We start from the raw sequence: 26,594 nt of genomic DNA, 5'->3' as shown, positions 1-26,594 counted from the left end.
TTTTTAAACTGTCCCACATTCTTGGATGTTCTGTTTTGTTTTTGTTTGTTTTTTTTCATTCCTTGATAATTTTTGTTTACATTTCAGTTTGGAGATGTTTTTTTTATCTTCCTTTAAGCTTGCTGATTCTTTCTTCAGCCATGTTAAGTCAAGTCTGTGCACCACAGTAGCTTTACCTGTTTGGACTTGTGTCAGGTGAGAGCACACCTTGAGAATAAAGTGTTAAGTGTTAGGCGTTAATGGAGAAGAACAGTGATGATTTTTAGGAGTCTCTGAGGGCTATGGAGAGGGTTCTGGCCAAAGACAAGTGACAGGGCAAGCTGCCACCACGGCTCCACAGGAAGTAGACCCCAAATCTGCAGTGGCACCGCCATCACCGGGGACACAGCTTCAGGCAGATGGCGTAATGTCTGCTAGAAGGCCTCGCCACCCGTTTGGCCACACCAGCTGTGAGTGGCTGCCGGGGCGGTCAGGGGGCCTGGGGACAGCGGCCTGCGGGGTGGTCAGGGGGCGGGCGGTCAGGGGGGCGGGCGGTCAGGGGGCCTGGGGACAGCGGCCTGCGGGGCGGTCAGGGGGCCTGGGGACAGCGGCCTGCGGGGCGGTCAGGGGGCGGGCGGGCAGGGAGGCGGGCGGTCAGGGGGCCTGGGGACAGCAGCCTGTGGGGCGGTCAGGGGGTGGGCGGTCAGGGGGCCTGGGGACAGCGGCCTGCGGGGCGGTCAGGGGGCGGGCGGTCAGGGGGGTGGGCGGTCAGGGGGCCTGGGGACAGCGGCCTGCAGGGCGGTCAGGGGGCGGGCGGTCAGGGGGGTGGGCGGTCAGGGGGCCTGGGGACAGCGGCCTGCGGGGCGGTCAGGGGGCGGGCGGGCAGGAGGCAGGCGCAGGCCGGCTGGACCGAGGCATGATGAGCCAGGCAGGAAGGGTGCTCGGGATGCTGCCAGGGCCCAGAAGGCGGAGGACGTGGTCGGCCACTGCGTCCACCTTGGCAATTACTCCCAGTGAGATGGGAAACCCCGGGGGTGACATGGGATTCAGTGTAACTGTTTGAACAGGATTCTGTTGACTGTTATCTCGAGAGCAGACCACCTGACTGGGGCTGAAGGCAGGTGACACTGGGCACCGTGAGGCTGTGACACGGTCCAAGGAGGCAGCTATGGCCACAAACAGTGATCCATTGCCATGTGTGTGGATCCGTGTGAGCGGCCAGCACGTGTCTGTGTGTGTGGATCCGTGTGAGCGGCCAGCACGTGTCTGTGTGTGTGGACCCGTGTGAGCGGCCAGCACGTGTCTGTGTGTGTGGACCCGTGTGAGCGGCTAGCATGTGTCTCTGTGTCGTCTTTCTTTGCCAGGACCCTCTTCCCTCCTTGTTCCCCCACCCAGCCTTCCTGACACCTGCAGTCGCATGTGTACCTGGCATCTCTCGTTTTGTTATTTTTAACCTCCGTCTTCACTCTCAGCCCCACCTTGATGTTCCTGTGATGTGCAGAGTGGCAGACACCCCTCCGGGGTCTTCCTAGATATCTCGCCCCTGGCAGCCCCCCGTTCCGCCTCTGGGGTACGTCTGACCTGTTTATTCTGTTGTTTGCACCGACCAGGTGTTCCAGGTAATTATCTAGTCTCCTGTTAGAGATGTTGACGTTTGAGCCATATTGGGTGTCAATCCTCAGTTATGTCTTAGGAGCGCGGTAGAATACAAATTCTGCAGATAGGCTCATTTTACATTCTGTTTCTTATTTTATCTGGCATTCAAATACGTCAAATCAGTGTTCGTCGAATTGTAGGGATGGAGCGGTTCACTTGCAAAGGAGGGGGATCCTCAAACATGTCTAAGGTTGAATACAATTATTTTTAAAATAATATATTTTAAAATCGCTTCTAGGACTTTTCACTAAGCTCAAGTGTCCTATTTTTTAAATAAGTCTTGATATAAATGTAGATAGAGACATTTTATGCTCATACAACCGAAGGCCCAAGTGAAAACTGATAAATATAAATGAAAACACAAAACCAAAAGCAGCCCAGTTAACCCTGAGTTTAAGATGGCAGACGGTCATCTTACTGGCACAGAATCGTTGCTTGGGGCACACACAGGGCCTGACAGGTGAGCCCAGGCTCTCCCGACCTCAGCACTGGTCCGACCCGGGGCTGTGGGGCCCCGGTTCTTCCACCGCCTCTCCCCTCATGGACCCACCGGGTCCCTCCTGGACGCTGGGACCGTCCCGTGCCAAGAGTGTGTCCCCGGGATCCGGTCCGACCCGGGGTTGTGGGTCCTCGGTTCTCCCACCACTTCTCCCATCACAGACTGACTGGGTCCCCCCTGGACGCTGGGACCCTCCCAGGCCGGGAGTGCGTCCCCGGGATCCTCTCTGCCTTCTCCCTCCCTCATTCATTTCACAAAACTAAAATAAGACTGCGCTCTCCCAAAGGGAGCCAGAACTCACGCGCTGACATGAGGCTGACTTTCCACAGCAGTTTTTGCTGAATTGGAGCCAAGCAAGTGGCCCAGAGTGTCATTTTCCTAAATGATTAGCCGGTCATCAGAACAGCAACTCTGAAATGAGCGCCGCCCCTGAAGGTCCTGCAGGCTGCGAGGTGGGTGGCCCCAGCTGGAGACACAGCTCTGGCATGCCCAGGGTCGAGCCTCTCATTTGTATGGTCTTGGGCATGCCTGTTGCAATTAATTCACGAAGTTTTTCACCAGAGCATTCCCCTCAGGATTTTCGTTTATTTACTTGGACTCTGGTCAGGTGATAGCATCACCTGGTTATATCTATGTCTATGAGCTACTTCCTCAGAGTATAAAATACGATAGTAGCGAGGACTATATACTAAACACAGTATCGAAGAGTAAAACTATGTCCCAGCCTTTTATGTGACCACAGAATTTCAGAACTGGAACCGACCTTCACATCAAACCCATCTCTAAAATTTCCTGCATCAGCGGTCACTCAGGCCGCGTTTGAAAACCTCCGCGTTACTACCGTCTGAGGCAATGCACTCCGCTTCTAAATCAGATGTTTCTTTATCCCGAACCAAAGCCTACCACGGGAGCTGTTTGCCTGTTTCTAATCCCCGCTTCTGCAATAAAGCACAGCTCTCATCTCTCTTGCAAAGGGTTACTCCTTGGCCCCTGTGACGATCATGGCTGCCCCACCCCGGCCGGCCCTCCCCCGACGCGTGTCCCCGCACAGCTCGCCACTGTTACATGTGACGCTCAGCCACAGGGGACAGGGCGCGGGGACGGCTCTGGTGCAGCGCGCGCCCAACCCGATTCCTCCATAGAAACTTCGGCAGATAATAGAATCCATCGACTGTAACCTCAGAGAACCAGATTCTCACATCAATTCTGTTTCCAGAGTTAATGTTATAAATGATTGCACATGACACTGTGGAGCAATTCCATTGTACAGACGGGAGGGGGCATGTCTTCAGGGATGACCAAGCATGCCCTGGCGTGTGCGTATCTGCGTGTGTACCGTCTGCTCACGTATCTCTTTTCACCACTGAAGAGAGAGCGTGGGGAGGTTTGAAGAGGCGGCCCCCCGCAGGGTGAGGCCGGCAGGTGACGGGCACCGAGCCTACCGTGGCCCTCAGCCCAGATCTCTTCCACGGGAGACCCTTTTCAAACCGAAACACAGGGTCCCGGTGGTCTCGACCCAGCCTCCTGGGAGGACCGGGCGTGGCTCTGACCTAGAGCCACACCCCACAAAGACCGGGTGTCCGGCTGCCCAATCTTCATTCTTTCTTATTTTTGTCACGATGTGCATATGTTTAAATTAATTTTTTAAATTTTATTCTTCAACTACTGTTGACGTAAAACATTACATTCATTTCAGGCATACAACATAGTGGTTAGACAAACGTATAGTTTACAAAGCGATCACCCGGATAATTCTTGGCACCAGACAGAGACCCCCTGCCATGTACACACTTCACCCGGCCTGGGGGGCAGGAAACAGGATGAGGCGGAGAAGGGAAATGGGCCCGTACCCACCCACTCCCAAAGTCCAGGCTGCTTACTGGGGTCAAGCACCACGCTGGGCAGAAATGACGGGGTACCTGAGGCCCCACAAAGACCAGACCACAGTGGGAAGGGGAGAGAGCCCTGGCGTCCGACTCACATGCAGCTGCTTGCCAAGGAGTCACCGCGGGGGGGGGGGGGTGTCAGGAAGTCCCCAGGCCTCCCTCAGTGTTTCGGCTTCTTGGTGGCTGGTCAGAAGGTGGTTTGCGGGGAGGCATTTGTGTCCTCACAACAACAGCCACCCTGGGCGTCGGCAGCCGCGCCTGTATGTGACAACGCGTTACCGCAGAGAGTGGCAGGAACATGTTTGTAATCACTGTCTTTCTCCAACAGCTGGCTGCCCCAACTCGCTGATTAAAGAGCTCCATCACTTCAGGATTCTCGGAGAAGAGCAGGTGAGTCGGCTTCCCTAAGGCTGGCCCGGAGCACGGTGAGTGGCCGACCCTGACAGGACAGCTGGGGGCCCCTCCCGGGAGGCAGAGCATCTCTTGACCCTCGGCATCCCCAAACGGGGAAGAAAGCCACTGTGGAGGTCCATGTGAGGACACTCGTCCCCTCTTCTATCCATCAGACTTGACAGGCTGTTAATTGGTACATCTGCTATCTGCCGAGTGTCTCGTCCCGGTGCCCGCGGCGGGCAGGTAGCCCTGGCAGAACGGCAAACACACAGAGCCGAGATGAGTTTGCTCCCGGGACGGGTCGCCACAGATGGCCCGGGTCAGTGTCTGCGAGGGGCGGCCAGTTCTCTCCTTCACGGGCTCTCGTACCTTGTGTGTGCTGTCTCTCTCTCTCTGCCACCTCTTTCTCTACAGGACGTGAATATGTGACGTATATACAGTGTGCCCCCTTTAAGGTGCATCTTTTAAACTCTGTGTGTGCTCATGAGACGTGTCAGATTTTAAAGAGATGTGCTAAGTAAATGACTCAGGATGCTAAATTTAGATAGATAGATGACAAATAGAAAATATAGCCTGACCAGATGGTGGCGCAGTGGATAGACCATCGGACTGGGATGTGGAAGACCCAGGTTCGAGACCCTGACGTCGCCAGCTTGAGCGCGGGGACATCTGGTTTGAACAAGGCTCACCAGTTTGGACCCAAGGTTGCTGGCTTGAGGAAGGGGTTACTCAGTCTGCTGTAGCCCCCGGTCAAGGCACATATGAGAAAGCAATGAACAACTAAAGTGCCACAACAAAAAACTGATGATTGATGCTTCTCATCTCTCTCCATTCCTGTCTATCCCTATTTATCCCTCTCCCTGACTCTCTCTCTGTCTCTGTAAAAAGAAAAAAAAGAAAATATAGAATATGATACTTGTAAATAATACATACACACACACACATATCCTTGTGACTTAAAAGTAAATCTCTTCATTCTTATGTGCCTTATGGGCTCCATATTATCATGTTAAACATTTATGTCAAGTTATCCTTCAAAGACACCAAGTAGCTGACAAGATGGTGGGTGACCGACCTTGCGTCCTCCTGCTGATATTCACTCCCAAAGGGCGCCTCCCCAGCTCTGACCGGAACTCGTGGTGGCTCAGCTCTGTTGATGGGTGTTTCATGGGCGTGGTTTTGTTCGACACGTATACAGTATGTGGCAAAGCCAGGCGGCCGATTTCCAAAATGAGATTAAAAACACAAAGGGGTTCATTGTGGAAGGATTAAAAAAAAAAAAAAAAAAAGCTGGAATCATGTTCAACTCCTTGAATTAACAGGTGACAGTATGACTCCTTTATATTTTCATACTGCAGATTTTTAAAATAGCAGGTACAAGTGCTTATTCAAATACAAATGAAATCAATGATCCTTTCTTTCGGGTCAGAATCAATAACCAAGCCCCCCAGAAGACATACCTATTGATGAAAACACCTGAATCTTGCAGCCTCTCCCCTGTGGAAGCCTGAGACATGTCTTAAGGCAACAACCAGTGGTTGTCACCCTGCCCTTTCTGCTCAGGGATTGGAGTCTCTCTCCTAACCGTCTACCAATATTTACAGATTGTTCCCACATTTGTTTTAGAGTCACGGGCGATGAGCAGCCATGACCATCTCCGTAGATTTGTGTGCAATGCAGGCCATTTGGCATCCTCCTGGACACTGAGTGCGCCGTAATCGAGTCAGCGTGACTCTGATCAGTGTGCAACCTGGCAGAGCAACACTGAGCTTTATCTCCCGAAAGGCCTCCCTCCCTCCTTCTCTCCCTCCCTCCCTCCCCCCTCCCTCCTTCCTCCCTCCCTCCCTCCCTCCCTTCCTTCCTTCTTTCCCTCCCTCCCTCCCTCCCTCCCTCCCTCCCTCCCTCCCTCCCTCCCTCCCTTCCTTCCTTCTTTCCTTCTTTCCCTCCCTCCCTTCCTTCCTCCCTTCCTTCCTTGCACTCAGCAGGTACTTCCCTGTTGCCTGCTGTACCCCGTTCTCGGTGACAGAGCAGGGGAGCAGCGGAAACCCCCGTCAGGTGCACATTCCCATTGGGAAACCCCTAGTATGTCGTGAACCTCGCGAACAGGGTCCGAGCGCCGTATGTCAGATGGTTGGCGCTCTGATGGAGGAAAATAAGCCACAGGAGGGACAGTGACTGCTGGGGGCAGGGTGACAGTTTCTGTGCGGGGGGGGGGGGGGGGATCAGGAACAGCCTCGCGCCGCGGGTGACGTGTGAGTGGAGGCCCGAGAGGCTGGAGGGAGGCATCGTGCTGACATCTGGGAGGAGTCTTTCCCAGGTGGACAGCAGAGCAGGTACGGGCGTTCGGAAGTGACCGCAGAGGATGCTGGTTTTCCGTGGGACGCGTTATAAACTGTGAGCTGCGGTGGGAACCGGGTGGGAAGACATTGGGAGAGTGTGAGCCGGACACTGAAGAAGAAGGCCCGTCAACGAGGGTGGGCCACCCGGGGGGCCGCAGGAATGACCAGAGCTCTGGTCTCAGAACCTGGGGACACGGGTGACCTTGACCAGAGGACTGACGAGGGTGGAAGTCTGCCTGTGTCGGGTTCCTGTGACAAGAAGAAGAGGAAAAGGAGAGGCCGAATGTAGATGTTTTTTCATTTTTGAGGAATTTAGCCGTACAGGAAGGCAGTGAGGGGAATGCTCCTGTCTACGGGCTGCCGGGAACGACTTGGAGGAGGAGAGGGGGGACGGTGCAGACGAGGGGGGAGACTCCCAGGTGCAGACGAGGGGGGAGACTCCCAGGGCCAGGGGCCTCGAGCCGACGACCCCCTGACTGTGGACTTGGAGGGGGGAGGGGTGACGGTGCAGACGAGGGGAGACTCCCAGGGCCAGGGTCCTCGAGCCGACCACCCCCTGACTGTGGACTTGGAGGGGGAGAGGGGGGACGGTGCAGACGAGGGGAGACTCCCAGGGCCAGGGTCCTCGAGCCGACCACCCCCTGGACTTGGCCTCAGACAGGACTGCGGTCTGTCACCCCTGTCGCAGTGAAGCAGGTGGAAGGGAACGGGAAGGTTGTGCTGACCGACTTTCTTTCCCCGTCAAACAGGAAGCCACGTCACCAGCTGAGGGCAAAGGGGGAGGAAGTCTCACGGGAAGAGGAGAAGGTAGTGAAGTTGTCATTCAGGAGGGTGGGCGCTGAGTACACGTGGGAAAGGAACAGAGCTGGCGTGAGACCGGTCAGCCTGGGCGCTCCTGTCACATTCGGCTGGGCCGGCACAGGTGGAGGAAAGGCGGACGGTGGGTTTAGGCGGCCCTCCGGGTGAGCCAGAGGGAGGCAGGGGAGGCGAGTGTGGAGCAAGGGAGTGGGCAAGTAACCCAGCGTGCGATGGCAGCAGGCAAGCAGAGCCGCTGATGAGAGGAGGGGCGAGGGGGGAGACGGAGGGGCCTCTGCTTACAGGTCCCGGTGGGTTCAAGAGTTTCTGGAGTTTGGGTACTAGAAGGATGTCGCTGGAAGAGGGGGTGTTGGCCGAAGAAGGGGTCCTGGATACTGAGCTCATGGAGGTGACACAGTGACCAGCAATGACAGGGTCAGGGGACGACCAGGAATGTGGGTGGCTGACTTACAGGAGAGGACGGGATGACCGGAGAAGCTGAGATTGTGACGTGGGAAGCCAGGGTGTCAGAGGTGTCACCCATGTAGACGCTGAAGTCCACCAGTGCAGACCGGGAGAGCTATGGCGAATGAAGACCAAAGCTCTGAGAAATAGGTTGAGGGCAGGGGAGAGAGTGAGAGACTGAGGGAGGTGACATCAGCTGACCACAAACCAAGTGGACAGAGTGGAGCCTGCAGGTCTGAGAGCGGAGGCTGCAGGGGCTTGGAAGGAGGGAGGAAGCTGCCACTGGGACCTTGCAGAGCAGTGCTGGGAGGGGCGGAGCTGTGGTCAGCGGACACCGAGGGCCGCAGGGTGCTAGTGTCGCCGGGCGTGAGCCAGGGTCCGGGACAGAAGAATAGGAGGAAGCTGTTGGGGGTGTTACACGTCACAGAGCAGGGGCTGCTGACTGACTCCAAGCTCCCGAGCTCATGAGCAGGAGAGGGGACAGCTGAAGGAAGGACAGCAGGGGACAGGGACCTGCGGGGACAGAGTGGAGTTGGGTTAGGGGGGCAGACTGGAGAAAAGCCAGGAGCCTAGTTTGTGATGGATACAAACAGGACACAGCAGCCATGGGTATTTCTACGCTGATGATGCATGATAAAACCTAGCAGTCTCGGGACAGATGGTGGCATGAGGCTGGGGGGGGGGGGTTCCAGCCCCACCACAGCTGCCCTGGGGCAAGATGGGGGTGGCCTCACTCAGGACTGGTGAAACTCTCTGGCTCTCTCTAATGCTTGAGGCAATTTATATTACCGTATTTCCCCATGTATAAGACACTCCCATGTATAAGACACACCTTAATTTGGAGGCCCGAAATTTGAAAAAAAAAATGTATTACATAAAGTTATTGAACTCAAGTTTTAGTCATCATAAAATTCATATAACTCCTCATCACTGTCAGAACTCCCATCCATTACTTTGTCCTCATCTGTGTCTGATGACGAATCACTGTCTTCATATATTGCCACGTCCTCAGTTCCATCTATGACATTTGAAATGCCACAACCACTGTATAAGACCCACCCAGTTTCTAGACCCTAAATTTTTCAAAAAAGGGTGTGTCTTATACATGGGGAAATACGCCCTTGATGGAATGGAAATTTTATAGGAATGGGTATTACAAATGCCCTTGGACAAGTCATTTTAGTCTCTCTCCTAATTGGCTTTTCTGTTAGTAGAAAAGGAATAGTAAACACTCAGGCATCTCCTAGAGGAGATGGCAACGTTAGCCATAGGATGGCAACGTTAATTGCAGATATTTGGTACTGCACTAAAGTGTTTCCTGTTTAAGCAGCTACTTCTACTTCATCAATATATTGAACTAGTAGCAACAAAGTAGACACTGAAATAAGTGTAACCGTTCACTTAAAGTTGAATTGACAAAACCCACACAGATACTGGTTAATTACTGAATTCATTACTGGCTGGTAGAGATGCGTTCCAGCTATCTGGTGTCTTCCTTATGTGATCCTATTTTCTTCAATGTTTAATGGGCACTTAGTTTTTCTTTTTTAGATATAGATTAAAAGTAAATCATTAAGCCCTATAAATCATTTCCTTCCTAACATAAAAATGCAGTGAAAACCCCCTGGAATTTAAAATCATACATTGGCTTTCGCTTCCTGGCCCTATCTCTGATCTGCATTTACGATTTCCATTCTGAAAGCACGTGTCACCCGCCCCCGAGTCCAAACAACTTGGCAAAGTGGTTATCACGTGGTAGGCAAGTAAAGCCACTACTCTGTTCTGGCTGAGCCCTAAGGAAAGCAGTGTGCTACCCGCAAGCCCACAGGGTCCGGAGGGCCTTCGGAGGGGCTGCGTGTCAGAAGGACCTGCGTCTACACCAGCCTCCTGCACCTCGGCGCAGTCCGCGGACTTTAACGAAACAACCTTCCTTCATTCAGCCAATGTCTTTTGAATACCTTTTTGTAGTATGACCATGCTAGTGTTGGATAAAATGGTAAACGAGGAAGTCACAGGAGCCAGTTGGGATACATGCTAAGATGGAGGCAAGCAGTGACTGGGACAGAACCACTTTAGAGGAAGAGTCAGGAGCCCCCACAACGTGAAGGTCGAGAGAGCCCCACTAGCGGATGAGCTGGGACCCCGGGAGCAGGGCGGGGGGGAGGGGAGGGGGAGCACACTCCAGCAGAGAGAGCTCGCGCTCAGCGGCCGCCAGGTGGGGGAAGAGCTTGCTTCGTTCAAGCCGCTAACTCAAACCAATGTGGCCGGAAGGCCATGAGCAAGAGGGGCGGCGACGGAAGGTGGAGACCAGCTGGACCGCGTCAACCACGACTGAGGGTCTGGATTTTATTCTGGGTTCACTGGGAAATCTTTGGCGTTTTAAGCAGGAACCTGGAGGAGGGAAGTGCTCTGGAAGGGGAGAAGGCTTTGGATCCAGAGCAGAGATGGAGTATCGACCCTTAGCAGAGGGAGGCCACTGTCCTTGTGGAACCAGGAAGGACGCAGCAGGCGGTGCCCGTGCAGGAGTGCCCGTGGCGAGGGCGCTGGCAGGGACAGCTGGCCTCCCGCCGCGCGGACCCGTGTTCCCCTGCTGTCTCCTCTCCACGGAGGAGAGTGCTTGACCCACAGACGGTGCTCCGGAGCTATTTGCTGAGTAAACGAATACATCCTTCGTGACTTCCATCTTCTCAGTGAGGTATGGGGGGAGCAGGGGTGGGCGTGGCAGTCAGGGGAGAGAAGAGGACACAGAACGCGATCCCGAGGAAGCTGTACGTGCGGCTTGAGGTCTGCAGCGGTTTAAGGGGAGGATTCGGTTGTGTAATCTCGTCCTGCGGCCTTCACCTGCGGGGGAGCCTGCACAGGAAAGGAGGAAGGCAGCGGAACTGTTTGCCAGAGCCGTCAGACGACAAGGACCTGTGAGGCCCAGTGCCAGGCGTCCCTTGGGCAGTGTTTACGGTGGTGGACAGTGGAGTCCGTGTCAGACTAGGAAGGAGGTTAAGCTTGGGGAGGGCAGTGGCCAGGGAGAAAGTGCTGGGTCAGTTCACGAGAGGTCCTGACCATGTTGAAGAGTTGAAGCAACGCTCATACTCTGACGAGAGCAGGATGGAAAAATAGGAGATGGTGTTTGGAAAGACACACTTGGAATTGGGATTTTAAAGGTGGTTCAATTTCTCGGGATGACAAGGCTCAGGGAGGGGTGATGACAGTAGAAGGAGTAAAAAAAAAAAAAAAGAAAATTTAGGTCCCCGAAGACGGGAAGGTAGAGGAACTGGAACAGTCTGATGGGTGGATGATTCGGTCATACAGGAGTTCCATCCCCAGAGTGATCCCAGAATTGCAGCAAAGATGAAGACCGTGAACCAGGCGCTGGAACCGTCCGAGAATGAGGGCCTTGTCCACCTGCGTCCACGGCAGGCGGCAGCGACAGGAAGAAGGAGTGAGGTGCAGCCAGACGGCGCAAGTCTCACAGGAGCACTGGGCGGGGTTTCTGCAGGGAGGAGAGAGCCGGGCTTTAGGGACAGAAGTCAGGAGCCGAGAGACCACCAGCTCCACCTCTGCCTGCGAGCGTGTGACCTGAAACCAGGCTTCGTCTAGGAGGGCCGGGGGGGAGATGGACCTGTTCTGGTCACTGCAGGACAGCCGGGAACCCTTCGCAGAGGCTGGTCATGCAGGAGAGTTCGCTTGTCGAGGCGCAGGATTTCCAGGGGACACAGAGAGAGGGTTTAAGGGAGAAGGGAGGCGGGCACCGGGGACGAGAGACCCACGTAGGAAGGAGAGTCTGGCAACAAGAAGAACGGGGACGGGGGGAGTCTCAGAACTAAACAGCAATGCGAGGCGTGAGGGCTGCATCCGGACGGCCTCTGACAGAAGCAGGTGGCCGTGGTCATCCCACCGGGCCGTGGTCATCTCAGGCGTGTCTCCGGGCACTGAGGCAACTTGCTCTGCCTTCCCTCCAAGACGTGTCCTTAGTGTCACCCGCTTGTTCATTTCAAAGCTAGTTTTAAATGCAAAGCCACCGAATACAGTCCAGAGAATCACTGTGTAAGCTCTGTGGGTCGGCAGAGCCCTGACCAGCTTGATAACTGGGCGGCGGAGCTAACCCGTCTCCATGCCTCAAACCAAAGCCTCGCCCAGAGCTCCCGCACGTGAAACGAGCCCGGGACAAAGGCCATCTCTCCGCGGCTCCGGCTCTCGGACTTGGAGGCCATCAGCACTCAGCCAGGGACCACAGTGAAGGGCAGAACGCCCCGTGCCCGCAGACGGCCTTGCCCTCTGCCGGGTGCCCGTCAGGAGCCTGTGCTTAGAGGTCCCGTTTGCAAAGCCCCCAGGAGTCCCCGACTTCACGCCCGTGGTATCAGTTCCTGCAAGGAAAACAGTTCGATTCACAGTCATGCTCATCCTGAGAGGTACCGCCATGGCCCCAGCGTGCAGGAGGGACAGAGAGACCAACCAGTTTAGATTTTCTTTCCAGAAGATTCCACAGCCACAGGAAGTCGAGATACTTTTTGGCATTCTGTCATCTGAAATATCTGGAGGGGGAAAAAAAAATCCATAAATTGCCACGCAGGACACAGGCTGTTGCTCCAATTATATCTCAGCTGTTGTTTGATCTCTTCCTCCTTACCTTTGATTCCGGCTGTCCTAATGATTGTTTTTCTATGCAATGGACGAGGTCCAGCCCTTTCTCCAGCCAATTGACTTCCTCAGTCGATGACAGGTGTCCGGGGTGAAGAAAACATTAGCAACAGAACAGAAAATATAAACAGCAGTGTGGCCGGCACCCCACGGAGACCGTCCCCAGCTCCCCTGGGCTCACTCTGGAAATGAAGAAAAATGAGGCCAAGATTTCTGAGAATTTAAGGAACATTTCTTCTTCCTTCTAATACATACAGAAGACATGACGTGTCTGTATAGCAAGGGGAAATGGATCAGTCAGGAGTTTGTGTTCCTCTATAAGGTTATTTGAGATACTTTTTTTAATCCAAAGAGGAAGTGCAACATCAAAAACTGTTTCTCATTAGTTTCAAAAAGATGGCTAAGGGTGAGCTGAATTTTTTTTTTAATAAAGGGGAAAACAGAAAGTGGAGGCGGTGTGGTTTTGGGGAAAGGGTGCCTTAGACCCACACCCCATGTTCCAAGGCAGGATCGTGGGTTTCCTGCCTCTGTGAGGTTCAGCGAAGGACTGGACTCGGGGGCCTTGCCTGTCCCTTCCCGGGGTCACGGAGAGTGAGCTGCGTGGGCAGGGCTGGCATAGGCACGTGCAGAGCAAGCTGCTCAGTGACCAGTATCTCTGGTCAGGGTTTCTCTCCTCCAGTGAGGACTGAGAGCGAGGACCCAGGGCGGGGTCCCCGGGTGCCTGGGCTAAGACTCAACCGGAGCCAGAACTCCAGGGAACAGCAAGGCAAGCCCCCCGCCCCTGCCCGCCTGTGTAGAGGTAGCTTTTGCAGCTGCACCCGAGTGCCCCCCAAAGGATGCTCTGGAAAATACGACGCAGAATAAAAACAGCCTCCTCCCCTGCTCCCAGCGGGCTTCACCGGCTGCCACACAGCCTCTGGGCCGTGACACACTGTGACTCACTGTGACAGAACGCCTGGCCAGTTCTCACAGAGTTTACCTAGCGCCCTGCACTTCACATCTCTGGCAGCGATCAAATCTCCATTCCTTCTTGCTCCCCTTTCTTATGAAAGCGTGCCACGTAAACATCACAAGGAAACTGTCTGCACCCTCCTACAGGGAGGGGACAGGCCTTCCGAGAGGTCTCCCAGGGGTGGGGCGATTAGGCACAGCACCCACCCGGCCTGACCCCTCCCTCGGGTGGCCACCGTATTTAGCATGTGGTCAGTGGCTAGCAAGAAAGGGAAGCCCAGAGGCCCACATGGTACTTGAACCTATAACCCTTGCTTTATTATAGAACAAGATGCTGCCCAGCCCAAGTCTCTCTAACGACCGACTGACCACCAAAGTACAACTTCTTTTTGATGAGACTCACCCATGACTCATTATTTAGATTCTTTTAAAAAATGAGTTTATTGGAACTTCTATGTATTTTATACTTTAAAATGAATATTTTCTAATTGTGAAAGAATCCATAAGCACCCACACAGACTGAATCATTTGCTCCCCAAATAGATAACATATAAATCATAACGAGAAGTTGAGATTTTACCTAGATAGCTCGCGTAATGGAAGGTATTTTTACTACATTCTGATGTCACATGGGGGAAATTAAAAATATTTTTTTCCTTAGGTGCAGAGCAGTATGTTCTGTTAATATTAATAATTTGAGATATTTTTATAAGCATTATGGTGTCAGCTCTAAATTATCTTAGTTGCCTGTCTGTGGATAATCCGCAGTATGAAAGCACATCTAGAAATTCGCAAACTGGTTTTAATAGGAGCTTCACCAGCATGAGCGGCAGGAAAGCAGCACCGTGTGCACACGCACGCGAGCACGCGGACACGCTGCTCCCGGACCTCACCCGAGAACGGATCCAGAGAGGGCTGGTCCGCGTGACCAAGTCCTCGCTTTCCCCCAAGTGACCGCCGTTGATGAAATGCGCAGCAATGCAGACAAGCAAGCAAAGCCCTTGGACACAGCCCGGGGGACGAGCGCTTGCTCCGCTTCACCAGAGGCGGCTCATTGAGCGCTCTGTCACTGCTGTGTGTGTCTTACACCCGATGACGAGAGGTCCTCCGCCCTCGTTAGTGCTGATGTGTCACAGCTCTCCGGCAAGCCTGTCAGAGGACTCTCTCGGTGCCCTCTACCCTTCGCGCCAGGAAGTGGCTGAAAGGAACCTGGGGAAGGTGGGGCTCATTTGAAAGAAACTAAAGACTCGCTGCTGATGACACATCTATAACCCCCTGTCTCAGTTACTTCCTAGGGCTCATTAAACATTCTACATTAAACATTACTAACGCTTTATTAGCTGTAGGTCAAATGTTGTTCTTATAAATTTGACAATGTTAAAAAAAAAAAAAAAAAAGACAAGAAAGAAAAGAAATGCATTCCATAAGCATAGATTTTATTTCAGATATTGTGTGTCCTTTTCCACCATCAAAAATCACCAGGCAGCCCTGGCCGGTTGGCTCTGTGGTAGAGCGTCAGCTCGGCGTGTGGAGGTCTCGGGTTTGATTCCCAGCCAGGGCACCAGGAGAAGCGCCCATCTGCTTCTCCACCCTTACCCCCTCCTTCCTCTCTCTCTCTCTCTTCCCCTCCTGCAGCGCAGGCTCCATTGGAGCAAAGTTGGCCCTGGGCACTGAGGATGGCTCCATGGCCTCCGCCTCAGGAGCTAGAATGGCTCCAGCAGCAATGGAGCAACGCCCCAGATGGACAGAGCATCGCCCCCTGGTGGGCATGCCGGGTGGATCCCAGTCGGGCACATGTAGGAGTCTGACTGCCACCCCCTGCTTCTCACTTCAGAAAAATAAAAAACATAAAAAAAGAAAAAGAAAAGAAAAATTACCAGGCATATAAACGAAAGTATTTGTCTTCCCTCAGAAAAGGAGCTCTGTGCTCAGGTGCTCCCAGGTAAATAGAAGGCATGTCATAAAGATGTCTGTCGTACGTGCTGTCGATGATAGACAGGACGAGGACCGTGAGCTTACACGCCCCGTCAGTATCTGAGACCGCCACGCAGGGGGTCAGCAAGAGTTTCCAGATGTCACTGGACTTTGTCCACAGGCCAGCGTCTTCCTAGATAAAAGCTATTGTCATTGCAGAAAAAATAGCTCAACTAAATTAAGCAGACAGATAATTTGTCATCAAATCAGAAAATAGCCCGTCACTTCAGAGCAGTTATTTAACGTAGAAAAGTAATGTATGTCGATACGACCATCCTGCATCACTCTTACCAATCCCCTTGCCATCGATAATTTCACTAGAATTCTTTCATTGGCACTCACTGGAGTGTCATTGCATTAATTCATTCTACAACTACTGCGTATCGACTGTGGACATGGCAGCATGCTAAGTTCAGGAACACAAATACACACAAGGGGAGGTGACAAGAGAGTAGAGTGGGGTCTGAAGGGGCTGACCCACTCTGGACCTCACCTTATTCAGCTTCTCAGTAGACAGCATTCAACACAGTCAGCCGGCTCCTCCTCTGGTCATCTCACTCCCCAAGTCCTGCCCTGCAGACCAGGGTGTACCCTAGGCAGGGTTTACTAAGTGAGGTCTCTGAGAAGTTCATGGTGTGACCACTGACATGGACTCTCTCGATGATACAAACGGTCTCACCGCTCACCACTCGATGAAAGATCCTCATTTTTATCCCGTGATCATTGCACAGTTTATGACGCTTTCCGGGGAGCCTCTCCCCATAAGTTCACACACTCTAGTTAGTTTACCACAAGCAATCTTAGACCAAGCATTTCCTGCTAAATGTACTCCATAGATGGGAACTTTTCTCTAGCACATGCCACGTATGTACATACCAGTAGCGTGTTTACAGGGGCATTTGACAGAGTTGTCTTTCTCTCCTGGGGCCAGAAAAACAAGAAGATGGGTAGCTGGCCTGATGCTATCCCCTTCCTGCCAAGCTGTGCGTGCACCCAAGACTTCTAAGTGTGTATCCACAACCCACCTTCCTCCTAAACCCCACACCCAGGGCTCAGGTAGCCACTCAGCTTTCCGGACTTAGCTGTGTGTTAGGTTGTCAGACTGAATATGAGCACAGTTCTCTTCCCCAGCCTCCTAAACACACGCACACCACCTTTCTTTTCACAGGTATTTCCATTTCAGTAATTCTGTCTCTCTCTCTCTCTCTCTTTCTCTTTCTCTTTTTCTCCCCCCGCCCCCATCCTTTTGTGTTCTCAGGAAAGAACATTACAGTCATGCTTGACTCTTTTTCTTTTTCTTTTTTTTTCATTTTTCTGAAGCTGGAAACGGGGAGGTAGTCAGACAGACTCCCGCATGTGCCCGACCGGGATCCACCTGGCACACCCACCAGGGGGCGATGCTCTGCCCATCTGGGGCATCGCTCTGCCGTGACCAGAGCCAGTCTAGCGCCTGAGGCAGAGGCCACAGAGCCATCCTCAGCACCTGGGAAAACTTTGCTCCAATGGAGTCTCGGCTGCAGGAGGGGAAGAGAGAGACAGAGAGGAAGGAGAGGGGGAGGGGTGGAGAAGCAGATGGGTGCTTCTCCTGTGTGCCCTGGCCGGGAATCGAACCCGGGACTCCTGCACGCCAGGCTGACGCTCTACCACTGAGCCAACCAGCCAGGGCCGTGCTTGACTCTTTTTCTGTCATACCGTGTATTCAATCTGCCTGAAAACGTTGCCACCTCTGCCTTCGATCTGTACCCACCGACGCCCACCTCCAGCCCTGCCTTCCTGGTGGGAGCCCCGACCGCCTCCCAGGTGGATCGCTGAAGCAACCTCCTACCTGCTTCTCCACGTCCTGCTTCCGTCCCCAGGAGTCTCTTCTGAGCATCTCAGACAGTCGCCTGGCTGTCTTAAAAAGAGTAGCCAAATTATGTCACTCTACGGCTCAAAGTCTCCGGTGGCTCCCCTGTCCCTCAGAGTCCCTCAGGCTCTGACACTGGCCTTCGGGGACCCCCACAGCCTCCGTCCCCATGAACTCTCTGACTTCCTCTCCTCCTGTTTTCTGACCCCCCCCTCCCTGCTGCACCTCCCAGGAGGCCAGTGCACTGGGGCCTCCGGGCTCGGGTAATGCCCAGCTCTGGCCAAGAGAGCTCAGGCCCCCGGCAGCCACGGGGCCGGCCTTTCTGATCTTCTGATCTCGGACACGGGCTGCAGTGCCCCTGACCCTTACAGCGTTCCCAATTCCCTCGCCACCTCCCTAAACTGTCATCTCCATCTTCCCTGGAGTCCATCTCCCTCCGGTTTGCATTCTCCTTCCCGCTTACCTCCCACCCCCGGAAACGAGATACAGTGTCACCTTCGGGACCCACAGTCTCCGTCAGCTGGATGAGCTCAGAGATGTCTGTGCCTAGGCACCCCTGCCCGGCACCCACGGTCCCGCCTGGCACAAAGTGGCTTCACGTGAACGTTGCATAAACTACTGTATTTTTCTCTCCATAAGGCGTACCTGACCATAAGACACACCTAGGGTTTTCAGGAGGGAAATAAGACCAAAAAAAAAACCATTCTGAACCAAAAGGTGTATTAAAATATTTAATAAAATAACATTATTTTCCCCTCCACTTTTGGGGTGGAAAAAGTACGTCTTATGGAGTGAAAAATACGGTAGTTAATAGCGGAGCTGATGCAGTTGACTTGGTCCTAGTTTAGGGGAGAATGCGATCAAATAACGCAAGGAGAACACTGACTTAGAGCCCGCGGGAGGACCTTGAGGGTCGCCGTGGCATCTGGGCTCCACGCTGCAGGCCGGGGACTGCGAGAGGGAACGGAGCCGGCAGCGGCACCGCGCACCGGAGTCGGGCCAGAGAAGCCAGGCTCTCAGAATAGGAACAAGGACAGAAGGGAAATTTCATTCTCTGTCATCCGTCTCTTCTTCGTCCCGCTGGATGTGCTCGGCCAGGTCCTGCGGGCTGCTGACGATTAGAGGGTGGGAAATTGGGAGCCGTTTTCAAAATGGTTTTAAAGCCCCGTGGACTCGTGAACGCAGGCAGGAAAGCACCCTCCCTGATGAGATGGCTAACGATACATTGTAAGCATCTGTAACCTGAAATGGAGGCTCAGCCCCCAAGAATATATACAAAAGTAGCACTATTAAATGAGGTTGGTGGAAGTAGTATTATTAAAAAAAAAATCAAACTTTGCAAAATCTATTTTCTGAGGACAAAATTCTAGAAGTACAAAGAATGAGTCTGCTCTGCCAGTGTGAACTGGGAGACTCGACGTTGGGCCCCCCCTTACTACCCCCCTCCGCCATTTCTTACTGAAACGGACTAGTCAGAAAACCCACACACAGCACCAGCCATTCACAGTTCACCAGAAAATCTCAGCACGTGTGTCATTATTTTAAAAAAGCCGTTCTGTTTCCGCAGTACAACCGGTACCAGCACTACGGGGCCGAGGAGTGCGTGCTGCAGATGGGCGGCGTGCTGTGCCCCAGGCCGGGCTGCGGGGCGGGGCTGCTGCCCGAGCCAGGACAGAGGAGGGTCACCTGCGAAGGCGGTGGCGGCCTGGGCTGTGGGGTGAGTACCGTGGCACCCGGTGTCGCCTCGGTGTGTCCACTTGCTTTGGCAGAATGGCCAGGATTTCTTGTGCTCTACTGTCAGGTTTTCATGTGGACTCAAATCTTGGAACTAAGGTATAGGAAAATCAATTTTAAAATTCTTATATAGGACTCCAGGTGTGATAAATAAATAGATAAGTAGGTAGGTGATAGATAGATAATAGATAATAGATAGGTAGATAGATAGATAGACAATAGGTAAGTAGATACGTAGGTAAGTAGATAGATAGATAAATAGATAGATGATAGATAAATAGATGATGAATAGATAGATAGATGGATAAACAGATGATAGATAGATGGATGCCAGATAGATAGATAGATAGATAATAGGTAATAGATAGATAGATAGATAGATAGATAGATAGATAGATAGATAGATAGATAGAAATAGATAGATGATAGATAGATAGATGCCAGATAGATGATAGATAGATAGATAGATAGATAGATGAATAGATGATGGATAGATAGATGGATAAACAGATGATAGATAGATGGATGCCAGATAGATAGATAGATAGATAATAGGTGATACATAGATAGATAGATAGATAGATAGATAGATAGATAGATAGAAATAGATGATAGATAGATAGATAGAAATAGATAGATGATAGATAGATAGATGATGAATAGATAGATAGATGGATAAACAGATGATAGATAGATAGATGCCAGATAGATAGATAGATAGATAGATAATAGGTAATAGATAGATAGATAGATAGATAGAAATAGATAGATGATAGATAGATAGATAGATGCCAGATAGATGATAGATAGATAGATAGATAGATGAATAGATGATGGATAGATAGATAGATGGATGGATGGATAGATATAGATAGATGATAGATAGATAGATAGATAGATAGATAGATAGATAGTAATACAGAGATCACGGGTCCCCAAACTTTTTACACAGGGGGCCAGTTCACCATCCCTCAGACCATTGGAGGGCCAGACTATAAAGAAAACTATGAACAAATCCCTACGCACACTGCACATATCTTATTTTAAAATAAAAAAACAAAACGGGAACAAATACAATATTTAAAATAAAGAACAAGTAAATTTAAATTAAAAAATTGACCAATATTTCAATAGGAATTATGGGTCTGCTTTTGGCAAATGAGATGGTCAATGTGCTCCTCTCACTGACCACCAGTGAAAGAGGTGCCCCTTCCGGAAGTATGGCGGGGGCCACAGGCGGCCCACGGGCCAGAGTTTGGGGACCCCTGACATAGATGATAGATAGATAGATAGATAGATAGATAGATGATAGATAGATGGATGGATAGATAGATAGATAGATAGATAGATGATAGATAGATGGATGGATAGATAGATGGATGGATAGATAGATAGATAGATGGATGGATGGATGGATAGATAGATGATAGATAGATAGATGATAGATAGATAGATAGAAGATAGATTGATAATTCTGCTTCAGTTAGTTCTCACATTGGTTACTCTAAGACCCTGAATCACCAGACTAGTCTTTTAAGCTGTTCGTCCAGCACTCAGCTGATTCAGAGCCAAAACTTATGATGTCCCCCGAGGTGGCTCTGGGTGGACGGAGTGAAGGGGAAGGAGAATGCCCTCAGTGAGGCCTCAGGGGTGCTGTTTGCCTGAGCATTTTGAGAAGTGAAATGGAGATGAATGTGGAAAACCTGCAGTGCTGCTGCTGCGTCATAGTCATTGTGAGCAGAGCTGAGCAAAACTAATGGTGCCTCTTAGGGGAGCAGAGTGAGGCCGGCGGCAGCCGCCTGTGCTGAGGGGTCAGCCGGCCTGACCCGCAGGCGCTCCGCGGGTCCGCGGCTGCCAGGGGTGGGGAGGGTGGGGGAGGGCCCCCCGGAGGGGAGGCAGAAGGGCTTGCTGCGCGCCATGTGCAATGACGGATGGGTAATAATCCTGACGTGAAACTTCACGCCGGCCGAAAAAGGGAAGAAGGTTTATCTGCATATAAAATGCTCTTGACGTCTGATGGGAAAACGTCTTTTCAAACCTGCAGCCTCACGGGGGGCTTTGTGAGTGAGCACGTGTCCGTGGCAGAGGCGTGTCGCCCAGGGCCAGGCGCTGGCTGGGCACCGAGAGCCCCTGTCAAGCGGCCCGTGAGTCCCCACGGTGGGCTGCACGGCCCCGGGTGGAGCCAGGAGGCAGGGCAAGCAGAACCTGAAAACCAAGGGGGTACCGTGATGCCTCAGCCGAGGGGAAAGAAACGCCTCTGGAGTAACAATGTGCTCGCATCACAGCGTGAGAACTCGGGGGAGGTGTGCCAGCCGTGGACACGAGGGAGGTCCAGCCGCACTGTGCGCCTCGGTCATGGTCCTTTGCTGTCCGTGCTGACCGTGTGACGATCGTGCACTGATCGATCGCGTGGGTCCCGGGCGGGCTGCCAGGCTCCGGGGTCAGCAGCCTCCTGGGTCTTTCCCTTCAAAGTGCGTTACAGTCGCTTTTAACCAGTGGCTGAACTGGACGCTTCCGCCTGCTCGTGGCCCGCTGTTGTTTGATCCTCTACAGCTGGATCTTAAGATCTTAACTCTCTTGACGCAGTGGCGAGGTTTTCTGTTTTTTGTTTTTGTTTTGTTTTTTTTTGGGGGGGGGGTTCCATCTCCTGCAATCCGTTGTTCACCTGGCTTTAAAGAACTCCGAAGGTTTTCTGTCGTGGTTAAGTTTGGACTCCTCTCTTTTCCTCTTTCACACAATGTGACGTTGTAAGTAGCACCCACGTCTAAGCTCCAAATCGTAGAACATCACATGGGAAACGAACTGAGTGGCTTTTATGTCTTTAAGAACCTTTGGGGGCAAACCTTACCTACAAGTTTCATCCTTTGGAAATTCCAGGTAATGAGCTTTATTTTAGTATTTTGATTCATTCTGTGTGTTGTTCTGAGAGGTGGACCTGCCGGTTTGTACACAGTGGTCAGCCACCGTGTAGCGGACGACCCCACGTGTCCACCGTGTAGCGGACGACCCCACGTGTCCACCGTGTAGCTGACGACCCCACGTGTTAACCGTCTTAACTCACCAATAATCACGTGTTATTGCCCAGAGTTTCTGAGGGTCAGGAACCGTGGGGGACTTGGCTGGGTGGTTCTGGCTCTGGGTCTCTCACGAGGTGACAGTCAAGCCAGGTGCGTGGGTGAGGGGACAGTTTCCCTCTTGTCCTTCTTAGTTCTCCCGACTGACTGAAGAATCAAATTGACATGAGGCAGGTCAACAGGAGAAAGTAGCCACAGTTAACTGTGTACGTACTTACGGGGGTTCCATAAGAATATGGGACTGGGGCCAAGGACAAGTCGGGCAGGAGAAGCGCTTCTGTCACCAAGCTTGAGCCAAGGGGCCGATGGGAGTCGTAGTTTGGGACTTCCAAAGGGAGGCGGGGAAACCCCGTGTGGACGGCAGAGCAAGTGCTTGTCTTTAGCAGCGGGACACGGAGAGGGCTCTGGTCAGAGGGGTCTCGCTAGGTCCCTCCCGGTCGTGCCCGGTTCCTGTTAGACCTCAGGTGTCTGCCATGCCACCTCCTTGCCTGCAGCAGGTCCTTGATCTAAATTCTTACTCGCACTTAGGGGGGAAGTTAAAGGTTCTTCTTGACTCTTTTGTGTCTGAAAACCAACCAACTTAAAATAATCGGTATTCCAAAGAGGCGTATTTGGGGGTACGAAGTCTGTTACTGCAGCCCGTCACATAGCAGACTGTGGGCCAGAGAGACCTGTTTCTCTTGGCTGTTGGCAGAAGAAAGACCACAGTTTCTGTCCGTGTGGCCCTCGTCTTAGGCCGTTCGTCCCCTGACCCCCCAGGATGGCAGCTGACCTACCTGGAGCAAGTCACCCCCAAGAGCAAAGAGAAAGCCACAGTGCCTCATATGACCCAACCTCCAAAGGGGCGCCCCACCCCTCTGCTCAACTCCATTCATTAGAACTGAGGTCGCAGATCCAGCCCACCCTCAAGAGGAAGAGGAAGGGAATGAGGCTCCATCTTAAAGGAAAGAGGACCAAAGAATTCACAGGCCTGCTCTGAACCGGCACCGTTCACAGGTTGAAGAGGCCGAAGAAAGAACAAAGAGAAAGGGTGTTCTGAAACGTGCGTTTGAGGGGTGGCGTCCCTTCTCTGCCCCCTGGGCGCCCCGGCCCACATACGGTTCTTCTTGCCTCAGTCCCCTCTGCTTCCGCATCTCAGCAGAGACACTGGCCTCATCACTGCCTCTTCTTCACGCCCTGACTTTCCCAGAGGATGTCAGCCCAGCCTAGGTGCCCTTTGGAAGATTCCGTCGTGGTCAGAAAGGAGATTGGGTTGGAGGTCTTTAAGTTCAAATCCTGACTCCACCAAGTACTAGCGGTCTTCATTTTTGTGCCTCAGTTTCCTCATGTCTAAAATAGGGTTTATTATGGTAACATGGTTTAAGACTACTATGAATATTAAATGACACAGTAGATATAAAATGCTTAGAATAATGTCTGGCATTAAGTGCATTATTTATTGAATATTAAAAGCCTAATATTTATCAAAAAGCTCACCTACAAGGCCCCATAGTCAAGGAAAATTACTGATAAGACGTTTATTTGAGCCTCTCTTCCAAATACTCTAGACTATGCCCCTGGGTCGAGCCGTAGCGATAGCAGGAACTTCAGTGGCCAGGCCTCGTCATTTTAGCCCTCTAAGTATTGCTTCCCCACGCGGTACTTTGGCACAATGCCTTTCATGTATATGGCAGCCATTCTGCAGCAAGGGGGATGCGTGTGGTTCAGGACACCCCCGGGGCTCCTGTATGAGGAACCCTGGTGGCTGCTCCAGGCTGACCCTAGCAAGAGGACCCTTCCACTTGTCCCGAGGAAAGCTGTCATTGAGGCATGGTCAGTTGTGCGGCTGGAGAGCTTGCCCTCCGAGAGGTGACTGCTGGAACCCCGGGAGCCACGGTGGGCCATGGGTGAAACGGATCTCGAAGCTCGCTTCCCACCTTCTCTTTTCTTCATCTCTCTCTTCCCCTTTTTCTGACCCACGCCGTTTTCCGGTGATTTGTACGGGCCCTGTGAGCCGCCAGCGTTTTCTGGATTTAAGGATGGGGATGGAAAGCCACTGTGTGTGAGGAATCGCACTTGGTTCATGTTGTTTCCGCGGCAGGACAGGTCCGAGTGAGTAGGAGAGAGAGGACAGTGACTCTGTGCTCGGTGTCTGCTCCAAGACCACGGACAGCCGACTGCAGGACAGGCTGCCTCGGGGAGCAGTGAGCACCCCGCCCTGCATGGTGTTCGAGGAAGGGCGTTGAGATCCAAGCCATGGAGGAGGCACAGGGCTGTGGACACAGAGGAAACCCCAGCTCTCGTTAACTTCCGTGGCTCTCAGGCTGTCAGTCACTAGCTTATTGTCATTCACAGAACTTAAATATAAATATTAAGCCTTAGAGGTCATTGTGATAGGTCTGTAGACACTTGTTTTCAGAGCTGAGACACCCCCGCGCGGGGAGCTTCAGGCTTGTAGGGTCCCGATCTGCTCATCAGTCAGGCCCCCCTACACGCCTGGGTGGCCATGATTGCTGTGGTATACAGTTTCCTTCCGAAAGAAACAGACTTCAGTATCTTGATTGCATTTGGCTTCTTTAAAATAGATGCTAAGCTTAGTATTTATGAGTCTCTCACTCAAGGGTCTGGTGATGTCCGCTGGGAAATCATAGAACCTGATCCCGTACCCTACTCTATCACGAGGCTTAACTGTTGCCCGGAGAGCAGAGTATATTAGCTAATAAATGAAGATAGGATCGCTATTTAAATGATAATGTCGGTCCGGCTAGGACAGGTCTGATAGATGCATGACGGTTGCAACAAATTTATTTCCATTAGGAAGAATTATTTGAGATTAAGGACCAGCTCCCAGGCCGGGTGGGAAGAGGTACTTCACCTTCAAGCAAGTTGAAGTGTGGCACTTGCTTCCTGTCTTCATATTTCTGTCCTCAGTTTTTATATTCTGGTCTTCCTTAAATTCAGGTAGTAGGGATTCGACATCCAGAATGAATCTGAATGAAGTCACCGTCACTTTCATTTACAAATATTAATTATCATTTATCTAATATTAAAATTGCTTACCTGCCTCAACAAGGACTTTTTCAGGCCCTGGCTGGTTGGCTCAGTGGTAGAGCATCGGCCTGGTGTATAGATGTGCTGGGTTTGATTTCCAGTCAGGGCACACAGGAGAAACGACCATCTGCTTCTCCACCCCTCACCCTTCTCCCTTTCTCTCTCTCTCTCTCTCTCTCTCTCTCTCTGTCCCCCCACTCCTGCAGCCATGGCTCAATTGGTTTGAGTGAGTTGGCCTCGGGCACTGAGGATGGCTCCGTGGCCTCTGCCTCAGGCATGAAATAAAATTACTCCCTTGCTGAGCAATGGAGCAACGGCTCCATTTGGGCAGAACACTGCCCGTGGTGGGTTTTCTGGGTGGATCTCAGCCCAGGAGCATGCAGGAGTCTGTCTCTCTACCTCCCCTCCTCTCACTAAAAAATAAATAAAAATAAAAACAAAGAACCTCTTCAAAAAAGATTTAAACACCTCCATGTACTTATACAACATAAAGGGTTTTACTTGCACACATACTACATAATTCAGAATACCAAAATATATTAAATACTAAATTCACAGACCCACAGAAAGTCAGTTAGGAACCTACAAGCACCGTATAAGTTAGAGTTTGTCCTTTGAAAGGCCACACGACCAAATAAAGAATTTTGTGCATTCTGACATAAAATGTCTCTATCTTGGGAGCACAAGATTTCGGCTTTGACACAGCACGGAATATTTTTACTTTGATAGACAGAACTCAGTGCAGGATATATCTGGGGATCAAATAGCCTGACCTCACTCTCTGCTAACTTTTGATCATTTTTTTTTTTTACTACTACTCATAAAAATATTAATTGATTTTCTGGGGAATTCTTGTTGTGCATTATTCTTTTCTCTGGCCTTGTTGCTATTTATCAAAATCATCTCACTAACTTTTATGGCCCTGAAGAAAAATGTTGACGTGTTCAATGGCGGGACACAGCAGCGAAGTACGGAGTACATTACACTCACTGACCCAGAATACAGAAAGCGAGGGCAGCCAAGCCCTGGGGACTTTCTGTAAATACGACATCTTTACTGGTGTTGTTTTGGAATAGTATACATCTGGGAGATAATTTCTTAAAAATACTACTACAAATTGGAACAGGAGTTTTCTGTTTTAAGTTAGAACTCCAAGGACAAGATCTTAGCAACTGCAAAAATAAATAAATAATAATAAATAAATAAATAGACATTTAAAAAAAAAACCAAAGGTCTCTTTTAAAAATCATATTACTGCCTGTTCGTTTAAGGAAATAAAATGGAATTTACGGCCACTGATTGTCACTGTTTCCTGTAATGAACAGCGTGCGTAACTCC

The 26,594-nt window shown here is 51.6% G+C and overlaps 1 protein-coding gene across 2 annotated transcripts in view; it reads left to right on the top strand.

Annotated features, from left to right (window-relative positions):
- The window catches only part of PRKN (parkin RBR E3 ubiquitin protein ligase), a 1,041,656-nt gene that overhangs the window by 865,846 nt on the left and 149,216 nt on the right, over positions 1–26,594 (top strand). For both annotated transcript variants that reach the window (XM_066248240.1, XM_066248238.1), the window contains exons 8-9: positions 4,349–4,410; positions 18,986–19,135. In XM_066248240.1, coding sequence (XP_066104337.1) covers positions 4,349–4,410; positions 18,986–19,135 — 212 coding nt within the window. The remainder of the gene's footprint in view (positions 1–4,348; positions 4,411–18,985; positions 19,136–26,594) is intronic.

The sequence above is a fragment of the Saccopteryx bilineata genome, chromosome 12 (assembly GCF_036850765.1).
Source record: "Saccopteryx bilineata isolate mSacBil1 chromosome 12, mSacBil1_pri_phased_curated, whole genome shotgun sequence".
In the NCBI taxonomy this organism is placed as follows: domain Eukaryota; kingdom Metazoa; phylum Chordata; class Mammalia; order Chiroptera; family Emballonuridae; genus Saccopteryx; species Saccopteryx bilineata.
This window is presented reverse-complemented; position numbering and strand designations above follow the sequence as displayed.